Genomic DNA, 19,061 nt, shown 5'->3' on the forward strand with positions numbered 1-19,061 from the left:
AAGTTGAAAAAAAATCTTAAACCTTTGTCTAGTGCTATATCCTCGTTTATATACGCGGATTGCAAATTTGGCTCCTAGTTAGTTCTATACTATATGAAAGACCATGTCCAATAGTATGTGGGTATTTGTAACTCAATCACTCTCTTGTTTGGTATCCAAAACAAGAGTTGTTGAAATATTCAGACACACTAACTATTCGGCTCCGGGTTCTATCAAGATCCAAGGTATGTGGTATTGAACTCGGTCATTAATTCTACTCTCTTTTTTTTTTTAATGCTATAAATAGCTTTTATCTTCTCCATCTTTCTTTTATTTAAAGATTCTGGATTTTTACTTTTGCTTTCACTTCTATTCCACTGGTAACTCCTTAGTCTTTATATTTTTCATTTTCTATTATTTTTCTTTGTTTTTAGTGTTCTTTCATTATATTTCTGTTTGATACTCACATAATATATTCATCTTTGTTGTTTATCTAGTGATATCATTTCCTTACGTAGCGCCAAATTCAAACACAAGTGCTTTCTCTTAGTATAGACTGTATCGATCGTGCGATAAGGTAAGTTTGGGCTCCTAGATAAGGTAACATAACAGAATATTTTGGAACATAAATTTTTATAAGACTCTTTTCGGCAGATTGAAACCTTAAATGATACTAATAGAAGTATGTATGTTATAAAAAAATATTTTATGATAGTTGTTGTTTTAGATATGATAAAAGTACCAATTTTATTCCAACTGTTTTAATGTATTGACCAATAAAAAATAAGAAAATATATTAAAGAACGGTCAAAATAGAAAGTTAAGTTAGTTGTTTTCTTAATCTGACAACTAATTTAAACTGGAGGGAGTAGTTAATTTTTGCATGATGTATTTCTATTATTTTAGTTTGTTTGATGCTTGTTAAATCCTTCACAACTAACTTTTCATCGTCGTGATTTTCATTTCGCAGGGTTTGCTTCTTTTAAACTATTTTTCTCTTAAACCGGGGAGAAAAGAGATAAAGAAATGGGGTTGCCTTCTTCTCAAAAGTCATATATTCTTTTGCTCCTCCTCTCTTTTCTCAATGTCTCCACCATTTACTCAAGGAAGCAATCAAAAGAAGACGTGCTTTTTGGCGGGAACTTTCCGGCTATTTATGTTATTGGAGATTCATTGGTCGATCCAGGAAACAATAACCACCTTCCGACGTTAATCAAAGCGAATTATCCACCTTATGGTTCTGACTTTGAAGGAGGCAAAGCTACCGGACGTTTTAGCAATGGCAAAACAATTGCTGACTACATTGGTATAAGAACAAAATGTTTTCTATCTCTAATTTTTTCTTTTAGGAGGATTATATTTTATAAAATTTGAACTATTGAAGTTTTAAACGTTGTATTCTTGTTATTTTTTTTTTAATTTTTTTTTTGTATACAGCTATTTATTATAAGCTTCCTTTGGTACCTGCTATTTTGGAATTATCTGACAGCCGGAAGGACATTATCTCAACTGGTTTTAATTATGCTTCTGCTGGCTGTGGGATTCTTCTTCTCACAGGAAAGATTGCGGTAAGATTCAATATTCTACAAAAAGATATTCGCAGTTTCGGTTTCGAAAATTATAACTAATGGATTTTATTTTGTGATTCATTACATGAACAGGGAAGATGTCTCTCGTTGAGCACCCAAGTTGATATGTTCGAGGAGACCATCGAAAATAATCTGAAGACGAATTTTAAAGCGCCATTTGCGCTGAGAGAACACTTGGAGCAATCTTTGTTCGTGATCGTGATTGGGGTTAACGACTATGCAAACTTCTATACTAGGTTAACCGATGCAAATGATTTCGCGGACAGGCTTCTTCATAAGTTCTTGGAGCACATAGAGGTAAAAGGGTGTCCACAATTTTTCCTTGAGCATTACATTATTTGGTTAATAATGTTTAATCTAATTCATATCAACCGAATCAAACGGATCCGAACCATAATTATAAACCAATATTCTAACTTAGAACCGAAACGATTATACAAGTTAATCAAGATTAATTCTACTAATTATTTTAATTTTTGTTGCAGAAATTGCATGAGTTAGGAGCAAGAAAGTTCTTCGTCAACAACATTAAACCATTAGGATGTTACCCGAATATGGTAGCAAAGACCGTGCCACGCGGAAGCTGCAACGAACGTGTAAACCTTGCGATCAGCATTTACAACGAGAAGCTTAGAAATAGCCTACCTGTTATGAAGAAAAAATTAAACAACACTTCTTTTTTGTACTCCGATTACTTCAAGTTCATGTTGGGACTAAGAGGACCGTCAAAAAACCAAGTTAGTTCGAATCTATTGAACACGACAGGCCCGTGTTGTCCTTTAGATTACGATGGAAGTTTAACCTCAAGTTGCAAGCGCAGTTCGGTTTCGTGTAAGGCACCAGACACTACTCATATTTTCTTTGATCCGCGTCATCCGACTCAGTTGGCGAATCTCATGTACTCCATTGCGTGTTTCGACGAGAGAACTATTTGCCATGTGGTGTGATTGAGCAATCTTTAGAACAACACCAATGTGGTTGTTGTTTATTTCTTTCATCATCAATTCTTGAAACATTTTGTTACCAAGTCTTATGTTTTTCAATATTCAACTCAACGTGATTACTTTTTAATTGATTTCTCGGATCGAGGTGATCCTATGTCAGTGTTCTAAAGAATCCGGACCCTCCGATTCAAACCCGGTTTGGATATAGATCAAGGTTACGTTATATATATTTATTTAATTCGTTTCGATAAGAACAAAGTCATAATTCATATACATACGAAAGCTACAAAGGTTCAAAATTTTGGTTTACATGTAAACCATTAAATAAGCCGTTACACCGTAATAAAAAAAAAACTACAAAAGCAAATTAAACACACCATAAAACAAACATATTGGCTTTAAACTATAAGGTTATATATCTAGAAAGATATTTTTATATGTAGAAGCCGGCATGTCTATTATTATTATTATTCTAGAATTAGTTGTTCTTGGGAGGATGATGCTTAGCTCTCCAATAATCAGCAGTGTAAGCAACGAGACCATCCTCTTCAACACTTTTGCTCGAGTTTCTCTCTGTCTCTCCAGCTCCTCTCTTCAGTGTTGTTTCTTCTTCTTCTTCTCCATTTGTCATCATCATCAGTTTTCTTCCTCCTATGATCTTCTTCATCACATCACCATATTCAGTCGCCTGCTTTAATAGTTATCCAACGGGTTTAGGGAATAACGTGTTTGTTTATAGGAAGAAAACAACATAGAAACTAACTTTGATAACGCGAGAAATAATAAAAATGTAAAATTTATCGAATGATTTTTTTTTTTTTTTGAAGATGCGTTATGGAATGAATGATATGATCATAGAAAGAAAACAAAATTAAAGGCATAGTAAAAATAATATATTAAATTACAATGAAAGTAGGAGCATTGAATATAAATGGAAAAATAAAATTGCATGATTGATAAGAAAAACATTCGATATGAAACTACTATTATATACCTTAGCAGTTGAAACGAAGTCACCGCTTGATTGTTGATTCCCATCTTCTAATGATGAAGAAGACAAAGAACAAATTAGGTTACTATTTGAATTTGACTAAAAGTGATTCTAGCTAGTAAGACTATAATTTTCATGCATGCATGTGTATATAATTATGCATGCAAAGTAAAAGTAAAATAAATCTTAACGAAATTTGTTTTCCTTTTTTTTTTGTGATGCTTTATTAGTTTGAGTAACGAAAGTAAAAGGCTATATAGGCTTTATGATTTTTTTCTCTATTATGTATATAGGCTTTATGATTTTTGTTCTGTTATGCAAATTCGAGAAGATAGTGTGAGGAGAGAGAGAGAGAGACACTAACCATGAAGTGAATCTCGAAAGGAGAAACATAAAAGAAGAATGATCAACACACATAGAATCTTCGACAAAGTAGTCATGAGTCTTTTCTATTCGATCCTTCACCTCCCTTCAAAACTAGGTATCTTCCTTTAGTTTTCTGATAATATGTCCTTACAATATAATTTAAGCAGGAGGTCGAATTATAAACAGAAAGAGATGAGTCTATATATAGGAGATTGTTGACCATGTGTTTTAAGTTCGTGTCCATAACCATGTGTCTCAATTAACGTGTAATGTATGGATTCCTACAATAAAAATTGTACTTGAACATATTTACGATGTCTGCCATAACGTCCATATTCAAACCACTTGAATTTTTATATATTGATAGTGACACACACACATTACACATTTACACGTACATATATCTTAGTACATAGTTTTTATAAAAACTAGTATCGGTAATAAAGTCAAATAATATTAATTTTACTGTTTAATTTCTATTTTGATCAAATAAATCTTATAATATAGTAATATTTGTAAATGTTAGGACCTAGGAGGTCAAAAGGACTCAAAACCTATATCAAAAATATATTCTTTTCCCACGTCAAATATATAAAATACTTTCGCAAATTTAGACAAACAAAGGGACGAGTCTGCATGAATGCTCGAGTCTGCACATGCTTTTCTATTTTGTGGAAAGAAATTTCTCAATCTCAATGCCTTAACTTCTATTCATGCTTGATAGTTCATATAGTAGTATCTCATAAATCATTTATTTATCTGAAAGAATAAACTGAAATAAATGGTAATTATTGTACGGACAACATAGAATGGTAGAAGAATAAACTGAAATAAATTCCCTTTTTCTCTGACACTATGAACTTATGAATGCATGTATACAAAACAATAAAAACATTTATGCATCTCTCATAATATCTTTTACCACAAACTATTACATCTAGTTTGTAAGAGTTTCACTTTTAATTAATTTATTCTTTAGAAGGATGGCCGTGTTACATACACTTTCAGAATTTTAATGTTACTTCTAATAAACATTGAAGGCTAATTAGTAGAATTCAAAATATTCATCAGCATATTTTTGTAGAAAATAATGAAATAAACTTGTTTATAAGTACATATATATAACAAGTTAACAAGTACCAAAGCTGTTCATGTTGTTATACGAACTTAATTACCCTTACCACCAAGAAAAACTTTCATGGCCAATATATAATTTACATAAAGGTTATAAATACAGATAATCAGTAATTTTAAAAGAACCTTCCCTATTTTCTTATTATAAGAAGATATATTTAAAAAAATATAGAAAAACAATCTAAGGTTCGATAAACAAGAAGTTGCTTTGAAAAGTCCCTATTTAAACATCGAAGAACGGAGAGTAAAAATTGTGGTCCGTTGAATTAAGAATTGTAAACAAGAAAGCAACATTGGCGTAAACTGTAATTCATGAATTTGCGTGCTTAGTGCTTGTTGTCTACCTCCATATCGGTTTACGATGAACCGCACTTTGTAAAAACATTCAAGATTTATACTTATTTCTATATTTATAGTTTTGTGTTACTAAACTTACTATATATAGATATTATATTATACACAATACAAAGCCCATAGAGTTATCTAAATAAAGTGGTTTTTTATTTACCAATATAAAATTTGTAAATATCTTACATGGTTTTATTTTCAAACAATTCCAAAACTTTTACACCTTGTTCTGATAATACTTTTGATCAATAGACCATTCATAAATTCCGAGTTTGGGTACAAAAATAAGACAAATTAACACCATTTACATAATTTTGTCATTCTTAAAAGAAAATCGCAGTTTTTTTTTTTTTTTTTAATATGCAGAACCACATATTATAGTCACGAAAAAGGTAAGAATTGCAAAATAAGTAGAGGACGGTGAGAAGTCGGTAACTATATATGTTTTAGTTAAATTGGTTAATGGGTGTGGTGTGTATAACCTATGATTTGGATTCTTCCAATAACTGGCAATCGTGTAGCTTCGTTAGACTCAACATTGTAGTAGTTTATTTAGTCCACATGACCCCTTCCACCAAAGACCTTGAAATCACTTCAAAATTCTAAACAGTTTTATTTTGTCTTGGTGTATATGCATGTGAGTTTTACTAACCCAATTATTGTTCACGCTCAGTATAGGCCTCTTTCATCCTCAAATCTCTAGTTAAACTATTACGGGCCGTTACATATAGGCCCAATAAGCTTATACGTATGAATTTTTAAGTAATTAAATAAATTCGCACCCCTGAGCGCGTGAGTTCAGACATATGTTTTTAGGTGTGATTTTCTTTCTGTAAACAACCAGATTAAAAGCCTTTGGTTTTGGTTTTGTAAATGTACCATAAATTTGAAACAAATTAAAGTTAAAGCTATCTGTACTTACGGTTTCTTTCCGTAATTTTTTAATAGAAAGTTGTACATTAATTGATTCCGATTTGGATTGACGTCATTACATTGACTGGCTCTTAACAAAAACCAATCGGTTAAGAGTTGTTTGGTTTGGTATTGTTTTAATTTTTCCGTCCACCCTGAAAGAGGCGCGTGTGAAACAAACGGATAATCCTACGGTATTTGATGAAATGGCTTATCGTAGACCTCACAAAATCTCACATCATCTCTCTTACTCTATACACCGCCTTCTTCTAGAAACCTCTACTACTACTCTGCCCACTCTCCTTAAACCTTTTAATAGGGTTTTTAGGTTACTCTTTGTTCAACTACTCACTCTTTTTCTTATTCTCTCTTTTAAGAGATAGAGAGAGGATTGTGAAATCTCAAATCTTTTCCCCGTTTCGAATCTAATGGCTCCTGCTTTGAGTAGAAGTCTATACACGACTCCTTTGACTTCAGTTCCCATCACTCCGCTCTCTTCTTCTTCTTCTCGTCTCTCTCATCTCAGAACCTCGTTTCTGCCTCGTGGCGGCGCTCTTAGAACCGGCGTTTCCTGTACCTGGAATCTCGAGAAGAGATGTGAACGATTCGCCGTGAAGTGTGACGCCGCCGTGGCTGAGAAAGAGACGACTGAAGAAGGCTCTGGTGAGAAGTTTGAGTACCAAGCCGAGGTTGGATTCTCTCTGTTCATTTCTATAAAGTTTCAATTTTTATTTTGTGGGCATCTCTCAGTTTGATTGTAGGAGTCGAATTCTCCTGGGTTGGTTTAGTGGATATAAAGTTTTGAGATTTGATTGTTAAAAATCTAATTTTGCAGGTTAGTAGATTGTTGGATTTGATTGTTCATAGCTTATACAGTCACAAGGAGGTGTTTCTCAGGGAACTTGTAAGGTGAGTTCAAAATTTTTATGATATACTAATGGATTTGTTTTATTAGAATTGATTTGTGTGTTTCTGTTAAAGTCTGATTTTTTTGGATGTGTTTTGTATGTATTCAGTAATGCAAGTGATGCTTTGGATAAGTTGAGGTTCATGAGTGTAACAGAGCCTGCTTTGCTTGGAGATGGTGGAGAGCTTGAGATTAGGATTAAGCCTGATCCTGATAACGGCACCATTACCATAACGTATTGAGTGAATTCTTATCCTTTATTTTCATTTTGTTACTTAAGTATTGACAATGATGTAGAACTGAGAAGGTTTGATGTGAATGTGCAGCGATACTGGTATTGGTATGACAAAGGAAGAACTTATAGACTGCCTTGGAACTATTGCTCAAAGTGGTACTTCGAAGTTCTTGAAGGCTCTAAAGGTTTTTTTTTTATATCCAGCTCTTTGAAAATTGGTTGCTAGCAATGTCATGAGCTTTCTGACTCATTATACTAATATTTATATTTTTATTCAGGAAAACAAGGACCTCGGTGCTGACAATGGTTTGATAGGACAGTTTGGTGTTGGGTTTTACTCTGCTTTCTTAGTTGCGGAAAGGGTGAAGACTTTAAACTTTTGTTTTGTTAGTGTCTTTTGGTTAGTGTATTTGTTATGAGGAGTGGTCTTATAGTTGTCTCTTCTTTCAGATTGTTGTTTCCACCAAAAGCCCCAAATCTGACAAGCAATATGTTTGGGAATCGGTAGCTGATAGTAGCTCATATGTGATTAGAGAAGAAACAGACCCTGAAAACATTCTACGACGTGGAACGCAAATCACCTTGTATTTGAGGGTACTTGTCTCTGTTCAATCATTCTTCCCATTGATGTGTCGGATATTGAGATCTCTTATAGTTTATGAATTTTTATTTCTGGCTGCAGGACGATGACAAGTACGAATTTGCGGAGTGTACAAGAATCAAGAACCTTGTGAAGAATTACTCTCAGTTCGTTGGGTTTCCCATCTATACATGGCAGGAAAAATCTAGGACTGTAGAGGTGAGGATGGTAGTTTTGTTTTCATAACTGTAACAGTGTTTTCGCGTTGCTAATGTGTTTTGAAAATTTGTAACGTGGTCTAGGTTGAAGAGGAAGAACCAGTGAAAGAAGGAGAAGAGGTAAAAACTTTATTTTTTTTTAATTGTTTGTATACGCTGTCCATAACCAGGTACTCTCCTAGACTTTTGTTTGCTGAGCTGATTTTGTTACTTGTTTGTTTCCAGGGTGAGCCAAAGAAAAAGAAGACAACTAAAACTGAGAAGTACTGGGATTGGGAACTAGCCAACGAGACAAAACCGCTTTGGGTATGCCTGATAGCTTTAACATGTGTTTTTTTGTTTTCGTTCAAAATGTTTGCTGATTAGTTTGTGTCTTTTGAATAGATGCGCAATTCAAAGGAAGTGGAAAAGGAAGAGTACAATGAGTTCTACAAAAAGGCTTTCAATGAGTTCTTGGATCCACTTGCGAACACACACTTCACAACTGAGGTCCTTGTCCTTATAGATACATATATGTCAATTTATGAATTCTACGACTGGTGCTTACTAATAATATTGTCTTGATTCTCAAAGGGTGAGGTTGAGTTCAGGAGCATTTTGTACATTCCTGGGATGGGTCCTCTTAACAACGAGGATGTGACAAACCCTAAGACAAAGAACATTCGTCTCTACGTGAAGCGTGTGTTTATCTCTGACGATTTTGATGGAGAACTTGTGAGTCTTTTGTATATATTAGTTCTTTCTTTTGTAGAACTCTATTTAAATTTCCCCTGGTTCCATTTTTGTCTGACCATGTTCCATTGTCTGTTTGCAGTTCCCGAGATACTTGAGCTTTGTGAAGGGTGTGGTGGACTCAGATGATCTTCCTCTAAACGTTTCCCGTGAAATTCTCCAAGAAAGCAGGATTGTAAGTGGTCAACAGTTATTAATACACATGTTGATTATGTAAAAATCTCACCTGGTAACTTAACTATTTTCTTGATGATAATCACAGGTAAGAATCATGAGGAAGAGGCTCATTCGGAAAACTTTTGACATGATACAAGAAATCTCAGAAAGTGAAAACAAAGAGGTATGTATTTCCCTAATCCCATTTTGTTCACTTAAGCTCTTTTGAAGATCGGAGATATTTATGTGGTACAAATGATTCCAGGATTACAAGAAATTCTGGGAGAACTTTGGTAGATTCCTTAAATTGGGTTGTATCGAAGACACTGGTAACCACAAGCGTATTACACCGCTTCTTAGATTCTTCACTTCCAAGAATGAAGAGGAATTGACAAGCTTGGATGAATATATCGAGAACATGGGAGAGAACCAAAAGGCGATCTACTACCTTGCAACCGATAGTCTAAAGAGTGCCAAGTCTGCCCCTTTCTTGGAGAAACTAATCCAAAAAGACATTGAGGTATATGTTTCAAGCTTAGGTTTTCATCGTCAAAATATATTGTCTTGGTGCATGATTCTGGTTTGATTTGCTTTCTTACCGCTGGCGTTTTGAATGATAGGTTCTGTACTTGGTTGAACCAATTGATGAGGTTGCAATTCAGAATTTACAAACCTACAAAGAAAAGAAGTTTGTTGATATCAGCAAAGAAGATTTGGAACTCGGTAAGTAGTGTTTTCATCGAATCTCGTGCATTTATCTTGACCATTTGTTTGTAACAAAAATCTGTCTATTCTCGCAGGAGATGAAGATGAAGTAAAGGAAAGGGAAGCTAAACAAGAGTTTAACCTTCTCTGTGACTGGATAAAACAGCAGCTCGGTGAAAAAGTTGCTAAAGTCCAAGTCTCAAATCGTTTGAGCTCTTCTCCTTGTGTGCTTGTCTCAGGCAAATTCGGATGGTCAGCTAATATGGAAAGGTTAGTACTTTAGCAAAGGCTATATTAAAAACGAAAATTAACATCATCAAACTTACTGTGGCTGTTTATGGTGACAGATTAATGAAGGCACAAGCTCTTGGAGACACTTCAAGCTTGGAGTTCATGAGAGGTAGGAGAATTCTAGAGATCAATCCAGATCATCCCATCATCAAAGACTTAAATGTAAGTGCTTGCTATATATATTCCTTAAGGAATCTCTCGTCTCGGAGATCTCGAGAAAAGCCATTAATATTTGTAAGTTTTTTGGTGTAGGCTGCTTGTAAGAATGCACCAGAGAGCACTGAAGCAACAAGAGTGGTTGACCTCTTATATGACACTGCTATAATCTCAAGTGGATTTACTGTAAGAAATCCAATAGCACTTTAGCTTTTATGTGTTTCCAGGTATAATCTCAAGTGGATCTTTTGACTCACTTTTGATGTGTTTGTTGAACAGCCTGATAGCCCGGCTGAGCTAGGGAACAAGATATATGAGATGATGGCAATGGCGGTTGGAGGAAGATGGGGTAGAGTTGAAGAAGAAGAAAGCTCGACTGTGAATGAAGGAGATGACAAAAGTGGAGAAGCAGAAGTAATTGAACCATCTGAAGTTAGGGCAGAGAGTGATCCTTGGCAAGATTGATCCTCTTTTTTATTTACCTTCTTTTCTGCCGGTGAAATTTTTGACACAACGCTTTATATTTCCATTAGCAGTATCATGGGCCTATGAAAGCCCATTACTAAATCAAGCGTGAACAAGATCTATCCAGTATTTGTAGTTTGTTTTTTTTTAATAGCTAAAATAATTTTGGAGGAATTACACACAAATAAGTTTCTCAAGAAAGTATTCTCTTTAGTCTTACTCTGAATTTTGTGTAAAACTACAAATGTCCCATACTTACAAATCCAACGATAGGTCATCATCAGCAGATGTATCTTTTAGGTATAGTTTGGTAGTAACATTATTTTCTTCTTCTAGATATTACGCAGCGTTAATACTGATGCTGATTATGTTGTAAACAATCTCCACTGTTGATGTCCGTATCGCACATCAGCAAAAAACCTTCTGATCAACCCGCGACCGGCAAGGGTTAAATTTTTTATTTCTCTCTTTGTATTATTAATTGAAAAGGAGTTTTACCCCCTCTATTTCTATTTTTTCTTAACATTCGTAGGGTTTGGTGAGTTAATTGAATTAAAGACTGGTTCGAAATATGTTTTAGAAAATACGTTTTACTTGAATGGTGCTGAATCTTTTACCTAAAGTAAATTGGAATAATAATACATAATTATTTATAAGGAAAAATGAGTTTTAAAAGTTCCAAATTTTTGCTATCTGGAAATGGTTTTATTCTCAAAAAAATTTACAATCTTCAAAATAAATTCACATTTTTAAAAGTCTCCAACGTTTTCTTTGGACGTTACCATCAAGTAGTGTAAACAATGGTTTATTTCCACCCAAACCTCATATCATACCTTTTTTTTGTCATTACTGAATCGATCAAGTCCGATCCATATCCAATCCCTGCTACAGAGGGTAACACAATTTAATGAAATCGAACTCCAATGAGATCAATTACAGATGTGATGCTATAACACTTGACTAAAGATACTTCTGACATCATACCTTTTTATATAGAAGATTGTAGAAAAAAGTATGACGCATCAATTTAGTGAGGAACAATCAGAGCAAATATATTTACAAAATAGAAAATAAATATCTATAAACTTAATTTCAAAATTTAAATATTTTCTGAATAGTAAATCTATTATATTTCTATAAATTTTTTAAGAAGGTTATAAACAAAAATTTATTTTAAAATAAAATTGAAATAGATACTATAATTTTATCATGAATGAAATTAATAACAAATTTCATTTTGTAAAATATATTTCTATATGAAATAAAATTTATGAGTTTTAAGTGATATAATTACATAAGTATTACATATTGATTAAAATTAAATACTATACATTTCTATTTGAATAATTTTTCTAAGAAGGTAAATTATAATATCCAAATAAGTATGAAATCGTTTAGATGCCATTCTCATATTTTAATTTAATCTAGAAAATAAATTCATTACCATTCTTACTGTCCATTCCTAACTAAGTTTATTTTATTCCTTTTATTCCTTAATTAAATATTTTATATATGTTTCCTTTCAACATTTGTATATTTTCACTCATATTTATTATTTTTATCTTGTTAAACCATCAATTACCCTCACCAAATCAAATGGCATCAAAAACGATTTCTCTCATGTTCGTTTCGCTAATTCTTACATGTAAGTCTATATTATTTCATGAAACTTCAATTCACATGCTAAATGTACGGAATAAATTTGGGTTGCAATCACTAATGAAATCGATGTCTCTATATTAGGCATCAGATTAGTGACCATACCTGTAGCTGAAGCTCAAGTCAAATATCATAGCTGCTCGACGGTAGATGATTGCCAAGACGTTCATTGTTTAATCGCATCGGTAAAATGTATAGATTCTCATTGTCTATGTTCGCCGGTTTCACCACCTTCAAACAGAAAAAATCTTAATCTACTACCAGCTGAGACTCCATTACCGTGCAAGACAGCAAGTGATTGTGAGGATAAGCTTACCGTGCACGACATTATTTTTTGGTTTTGGATTTGTATGAAACTGTCAATATTTTTTTTTTTTCAAGATAGTAATAATAACTACAAACTTATGAAATTGAGGGAGTATTATAAGTTAAAGATTTTTTACCGTTAGTATGTATTCTTCACGAAAAAAAATATTGGGATATAGAGAACTGGAGATCGACCGAGATTGATGGTCGAGATGACAAACCCAAGAATATGTAAATTATGAAGATTGAAAATAATCTAGAAGATATAGTTTAAGAATATTTACATTTATCTAAATATAATGGCCCTGTTCTTTTGCTACACGCTGCGACAGCGGCAGCGACAGAGTAAAACGACATCTCACAAAGAGTAGCAACATATTTAAACGATGACAGAGCTTGAAAGTTTAAGTTTTAGATGAGTCGCGGAAGGTAGCAGATGATTCGCAACGTCATTAAATGAATCGCCAGAAAAAACGGCCACACCATCCAACTGCTTATTTTAAACCAGCGACTATCGCTGAGATTTTAAAAGCAAATTTGCCATTACAAAAATTTACACAGCGATAGTCGCAGCTTAAATGGCGGAAAGGCAAATATGTTCACTTATATCCCTATAATTCACTCATATGATAGTGTAATTCACTTAAATATGAAAATGTAAAAGTTGCATGAGAAAATATGAACAAGTAAATTTTTCACATTCCGCCGTTCATATTTTCTTCTGCAACTTTTATTGGCGGAATGTGAAAAATTTACACCTATATCCCTAAAGATACTCATATTTACAAAATATTTTTAAAAAATTACAAAACTCCACCTTTTAAAAAGCTGTAACTGTAAAGAGTCATGCGGCTCCTAAACGAACAGGGCTATTATTTACAGTTTTATTATTTGACTTTAGGAAATACTTTGTGTATATAATAGAACATAAGTAGTAACATTATGAGAGTCTAATATAATTCTTTTTTTTTTAACACATTGTGTATTCTTACTCTCATCAATCTATCATGATATCAGAGCAGTCGATCCTGTGGATCTCTATTTGAAAATCCGACCCGTTTTTTAAATAATAAATAATAAATAATAATAATAAATACTCTAAGCTAGTGGTCGGATATCCACTAGCCACCTAACCAAAACCAAACCAAACAGCGGAAAAATAATCAATACCAATATTCAATAAATATCCAATACTAAAACGTAACAAATACCCAATAACCAAACAACATGAAATATAGAACCAGCAACCTAGGAATATTCTAATGAATCAACTCTAGCAACCTAGCAATGCCAGACAACAACCAATCGAGTCCCTAGAACATCCTCCTCTTCATTGCCTTGATTCCACGATAACACTTTGCCTTTACCTGCACCACATACACAAATTGAGATGCATGAATATTTGATAAACACTCAGTAAGGCAATCCTCCCATCTACTGGGCTATACACACAAGCAACTGAGATACCAATATCCAAAACAATCAACAAACAAAACAGACAAACCAGGAAGCAAGCATGTCTCGCTGGAAAGGAGGTGTCGACCGACACCAGCTAAGTGACGACTGACACTGGCCCTTGATATCGATCGACACTACCCTACAGTGTCGATCGATGCTGCTCAATGGTGTGGACCGACACGCTGCTGGTCTGCAATCGCGATCCGTTCGAAGCCGAGAGTCGAATCTCGCTTCCCATCATCTCCAATCCGTCCAAAACTCATTCCCAAAGCCATATTAGTCCGTAGGAACCTATAGCAACTATACCCAGCAAGAAAAACACACAAACAACACCAAACAAGCAAGACAAAAGGAAATCTCAGGTTTAGATCAACCATGGTCATGCGTTCACCTCTTTGCAGGAAGATTCTGACCAACAACAACGAATCCAGCCCTCCTAGCAAGCTTCTAGCACCTTTCTAACCTCAGATCTCTCAAAAACAGCCAAGAAATCTCCCAAATCCTCTCAAAAACTCAAGAACACTCAACCGTTTCTTTTTTCCTTCTGTTCTCTCTCTCTTTTCTCTGATAAGCGGCGTAAAAAAACAAAAGACACGACCTAGGTCGTTCTCCCAATTAAATATCACGGTCCAATGGTTTTTCTTAAACCAAACCGACCCAAGTCGACAATTTAAAACGATTTTGTCGAACCAGAAATTGTTGGTGTCGACATACACCACCCTTGGCCATCTTGAGGTACACTCTGTCTCCCACCTGAAACTCAAGATCTATCCTCCTCTTATCGACATAACTCCTCTGCCGATCCTGAGCTTCCTTCATGTTCAGCTTGAGAACCCGAATCTTCTCTGAGGTCTCCTGAACAAAACTCTCCCCGAACATACTCCTCTCCCCCACTTGAGTCCAGCATAACGGTATACAACATGGCCTCCCCTACAATGCCTCATAGGGAGCCATCCCAATACTCGCCTGGTAACTATTGTTGTAAGCAAACTCTACCAAGCAAGCTCAGGTGATTTGCCCAATGACAACCTGTATCCAACACACACATCCTCAGAAAATCTTCCAGCGTCTGGATTGTCCTATATGACTCCCCATTGGTCTAGAGATGATAAGCTGTACTCATATGCACCTTAGTGCCCATCTCTGTCTAAAACGCCCTCCAGAACACTGAAGTGAACTTGGAATCCCTATCAGACACAATACTCGCTGGCACCCCATGCAACCTGACTATCTCCTTCACATATTTCTTAACCAAGACCACTGCTCCATCAGTCTTCTTAATGGCCAGAAAATATGTCGACTTAGTGAACCGGTCCACAATGACCCAAATAACATCAAAAGTCCGAGACACTGGAAACCCTACCACAAATTCCATAGTGATCATATCCCACTTCCACTCTGGAATGGGAAGACTCTTCAGTAACCCGTCTGGAACCTGATGCTCGGCCTTCACTAACTAACACATATCGCACCTCGTGACCCAACTAGCCACATCCTTCTTCATCCCGACCCAGTGATAATACCTCTTGAGATCGCGGTACATCTTAGTCGCTCCTTGATGAATAGAGAACATGCTAGCATAAGCCTCCCTTAGGATCTCATGCCTCAACTCCTCATTCTTAGGCACACAAATACGCCCATGAACCAAAATAGTACCATTAGTCGAAACCTGATACTCTGAATCTACATAAACTCAAATCTTTCTCCTGAGCCAACCGCACTCTGCTCAAAAGATCTGCTCTGTCAGCCACCACCAAAACCAATGGCTCCTGAGAAACCGCACATAAACTCAACGCATTGATATCTCCTACCAGAGACTCCATATCCTACTCCTGAGCCGAAGCCGCCCGCTTCTAACTTAAAGCATCTGGAACCAAGGTGATAGGCTATCTCCAAATCATAATCTACCACCAGCTCCATCCACCGTCTCTGCCTCAAGTTCAGCTTGGGCTGAGTGAATATGTACTTCAGGCTCTTATGATCTGCAAACTCCTGCACCTTTGCACCATAATGATAAGATCTCCAAATCTTCAGGGCAAAAACTACAACATCCAATCTCCAAGTCATGAGTAAGATAGTTGTCCTCATGCTTCTGTAACTGCTGCAAAGCGTAGGCAATCACCTTCCCATGCTGCATTAACACACACCCCAAACCAACTCTGGATGCATCTGTATAAGCCAAATATGGTTCTCCCTGCTCTGGCAAAACCAACATTGGCGTAGTAGTCAGCATCTCCTTCAGGCTTGCAAAGCCCTCCTCACACTCCTGTGACCAAACAAAAGGAACATCTTTCCCTGTCAACCTAGTCATCGGACACGCTCTGCTCGCAAAGCCCTGCACAAATCTCCTGTAGTAACCTGCCAATCCAAGGAAACTCCTGATCTCTGTGGCATTTTGCGGTCTAGGCCAATCTCTGATAGCCTGAATCTTTTCTGAATATACAGAAACCCCCTCTGCGGAAACAATATTACCCAGAAAACACATCTCATGCTGCCAAAAACTACACTTGCTCATCTTATCAAACAAATTCTGCTCCCGCAGCTTCTCTAGAACTGCCCTCAAATGTACTGAATGCTCCTCAGGACTCTTAGAATAAACCAGGACATAGTCGATGAAAATGATGACAGACACGTCCAAAAACCTCTAAAACACACTGTTCATCAATCTCATAAATGCTGCTGGTGTGTTAGTCAACCCAAACGGCATCACCACAAACTCATAACGCCCATACCTCGTCCTAAATGCGGTCTCCCTCACATCTGCCTCATCTATCAAAATCTGATGATAACCCGACGCCAGATCTATCTTGGAGAACCAAGAAGCACCTCTCAACTTATCCAACAACTCATCAATCCTGTGAAGAGTTGTTCTTCATAGTGACCCGGTTCAGACCCCTATAGTCAATACACAAGCAGAAACTTCCATCCTTCTTCTTAACGAATAACATCGACGCTCCCCATGGTGATACACTAGGACGAATGAATCCTTTATTCAACAGATCCTCCATCTCTGCTCGAGCCATCTTGTAAAGAGCCTTGGATAACTATGTCGTCCCTAGTTCTAGTTCAATCGTGAAAGGATCATACCAAGATGGTGGTAACCCCTGCAACGACTGTAACACATACTCAACCTCCTCAACAACCTAATTACCGCTAATCATAGACTGCCCCACTGACTCCGGCATCGATATAGTAATCAAATATGCCTCACGGACTTTCTTGATCATCTTCCCAGCCTGCATGGCCGAGATCACGAGACTCCCCGAAGTCGATCTAACTCCCTCAAAAATCAACTTCCCTCCTGGACGCACAAACTAAACTCTACCCCGATGGCAATCAAGAGGAACCATATGCTGATGTAGCCAATCCATCCCAAAAATAACATCACACAACTCTACTGGACTGATAATCAAATCCGCTGGCCGTGACTCTCCTGCGATCTGAATATCAACACCCCTCGCCCGTCCAATGACCCTTAGGAACTTTCCTCCAGCAACTCTGACAACTCCCGCTTACTCCCCAGGATCTCCTTTGATATCAACACTCTCTGCGCACTCCAGAGTAATGAAGCTAAGAGTAGCTCCAGAATCAAACATAACATGGGACTTAAACCGCCCACCAACAATGTCCCTACACAAACCTTATGTGTTGAGAACCTAACACTTTAACACATGCAAAACATAAAATCTGAACCTACTGAAATTCACATGTTTAAGTACCAAAAATTATACCTGTGATCGCCCCAGCACTGGTTCCACCAGTCTCGACAGTCGTGTAAACCCATGGCGCCTGCTCAATCCATCCCACCTGCTGCATTCCAGGCTGCACCACATGCTGCACCGCTGCCACTACCATCTGCATCAACTTGGGGATTGAGGCCTGATGTGCACAACCTCCCTACAATGATAGCATACACAAACCGCCGCCTGAGCTGTCGGCGCTGCACTCCTATAGGGACAGCTAGCTACCCTGTGCTCCAAACTACCAAACGCGTAGCACCCTGCACCACTCGGCCTCTGTGTAGCTTCCCACTTCCTCTTGGTTCTCTGCGCAGGCTTGCCGCCCTTGACAAAACCCCCATGGTGATGAGCCTTCCTAGGCTGCACCTCCGGACTACCCGTCACTACCTGTGCCCAGATATCCTCTTCAATCTCTGCTGCAGTCTCCACCAGCTATGCACGCGTAGCATAACCCCAACCTCTACAGTGAAGCCTCAAGTCATAAACCTCCTGATCTGAGCATCCTCAAACTCCATAGCCCGACCCCCATACATCAGAAGTCGACTAAACTCCAAGTTAAGCTTCCGCACTGATCGAGTCCCCTAAGGAATTGCTCCTCCAACCGATCTAGTGCCTATCTAGGAAAATACTTGCGGTTTAACTCCAAGACGAAGTCAGCCCAAGACATCTCCCTCTGCACTATCCTAGCAGTCACTGCTCTCCACCTTAACTGAGCATCACCAACCAGGTTGTGGACCGCTATATCCAGCTAAAACTCCTCAGGACATCTGAGATATTGGAAGTTACGTTCCACTCTCGTCCTCAATGCATCAGCAATAATAGGATCAGTACCTCCCGAAAACCGCTCGGTACCAATATAGTTCATCTCCCTCAACATACTGACATAACGAGAACGAACTCCTACATCCGCAGCCACTGGCTGCTGCACCCCGCCGCCCCTGGCGGTACTACCTGTACCTGAGCCGGACCCACTCCTAGTATCCGCTCCAACAGCTGTGTCAACAAGCCCACCAGGTCAACACGTCCTACAGGGAATCCACCCGTTGGGACTCCCGCACCCTGAACCCTAGCATCACCAGCCACTCGAGGACCAACACTGCCCCCACCGGCCACACTCGTGGATCCCTCCTGAACGCCCTGCGACTCGCCAACACCCTCAGCTGTCACACTCTGGTCCACAATATCACGAA

General features: G+C 37.2%; 3 protein-coding genes and 2 long non-coding RNA genes across 7 annotated transcripts; 3 read left to right on the forward strand and 2 right to left on the reverse strand.

Moving 5' to 3' along the window:
* Positions 1 to 350: 350 nt before the first annotated feature.
* LOC104779713 (GDSL esterase/lipase At2g04020-like) lies at positions 351 to 2,641 on the forward strand. Of its 2 annotated transcripts, none has more exons than XM_087509834.1 (5): positions 351 to 579; positions 950 to 1,285; positions 1,417 to 1,547; positions 1,641 to 1,865; positions 2,054 to 2,641. In XM_087509834.1, exons 2-5 carry the CDS (start codon positions 1,006 to 1,008, stop codon positions 2,513 to 2,515), a joined length of 1,098 nt encoding a protein of 365 aa, XP_087365960.1. In that variant the 5' UTR covers positions 351 to 579; positions 950 to 1,005; the 3' UTR covers positions 2,516 to 2,641. The 2 variants fall into 2 exon arrangements, with proteins under 2 accessions (XP_087365960.1, XP_019099880.2); XM_019244335.2 differs by having other exon boundaries at positions 429 to 556.
* Positions 2,642 to 2,760: 119 nt separating this feature from the next.
* LOC104779715 (protein GOLVEN 7-like) lies at positions 2,761 to 4,042 on the reverse strand. 2 transcript variants are annotated; one of them, XM_010504116.3, is made up of 3 exons: positions 3,868 to 4,042; positions 3,507 to 3,550; positions 2,761 to 3,200 (listed from the first exon to the last, which is right to left on the reverse strand). In XM_010504116.3, exons 1-3 carry the CDS (start codon positions 3,941 to 3,943, stop codon positions 2,991 to 2,993), a joined length of 330 nt encoding a protein of 109 aa, XP_010502418.1. In that variant the 5' UTR covers positions 3,944 to 4,042; the 3' UTR covers positions 2,761 to 2,990. The 2 variants fall into 2 exon arrangements, with proteins under 2 accessions (XP_010502418.1, XP_010502417.1); XM_010504115.3 differs by having other exon boundaries at positions 3,507 to 3,553.
* A 2,407-nt stretch (positions 4,043 to 6,449) lies between these two features.
* LOC104779716 (heat shock protein 90-5, chloroplastic) lies at positions 6,450 to 10,893 on the forward strand. Its single transcript, XM_010504117.3, has 19 exons — positions 6,450 to 6,952; positions 7,099 to 7,172; positions 7,280 to 7,405; positions 7,497 to 7,590; positions 7,684 to 7,767; positions 7,856 to 7,999; positions 8,088 to 8,204; positions 8,288 to 8,323; positions 8,429 to 8,509; positions 8,588 to 8,692; positions 8,777 to 8,917; positions 9,018 to 9,110; positions 9,198 to 9,275; positions 9,357 to 9,611; positions 9,712 to 9,814; positions 9,892 to 10,066; positions 10,144 to 10,249; positions 10,340 to 10,429; positions 10,523 to 10,893. The coding sequence occupies exons 1-19, from the start codon at positions 6,692 to 6,694 to the stop codon at positions 10,706 to 10,708; spliced, it is 2,349 nt and encodes a 782-aa protein (XP_010502419.2). The 5' UTR covers positions 6,450 to 6,691; the 3' UTR covers positions 10,709 to 10,893.
* Positions 10,894 to 11,319: 426 nt separating this feature from the next.
* On the reverse strand, positions 11,320 to 12,633 carry LOC147945290 (uncharacterized). Its single transcript, XR_015596207.1, has 2 exons — positions 12,473 to 12,633; positions 11,320 to 11,590 (listed from the first exon to the last, which is right to left on the reverse strand). It is a non-coding gene; the product is annotated as an uncharacterized LOC147945290 (long non-coding RNA).
* LOC147945291 (uncharacterized) lies at positions 12,264 to 12,777 on the forward strand. Its single transcript, XR_015596206.1, has 2 exons — positions 12,264 to 12,353; positions 12,452 to 12,777. It is a non-coding gene; the product is annotated as an uncharacterized LOC147945291 (long non-coding RNA).
* The last annotated feature ends 6,284 nt before the right edge of the window (positions 12,778 to 19,061 follow it).

This window comes from Camelina sativa, chromosome 4, assembly GCF_030686135.1.
Source record: "Camelina sativa cultivar CO46 ecotype springtype chromosome 4, ASM3068613v1".
NCBI lineage: Eukaryota > Viridiplantae > Streptophyta > Magnoliopsida > Brassicales > Brassicaceae > Camelina > Camelina sativa.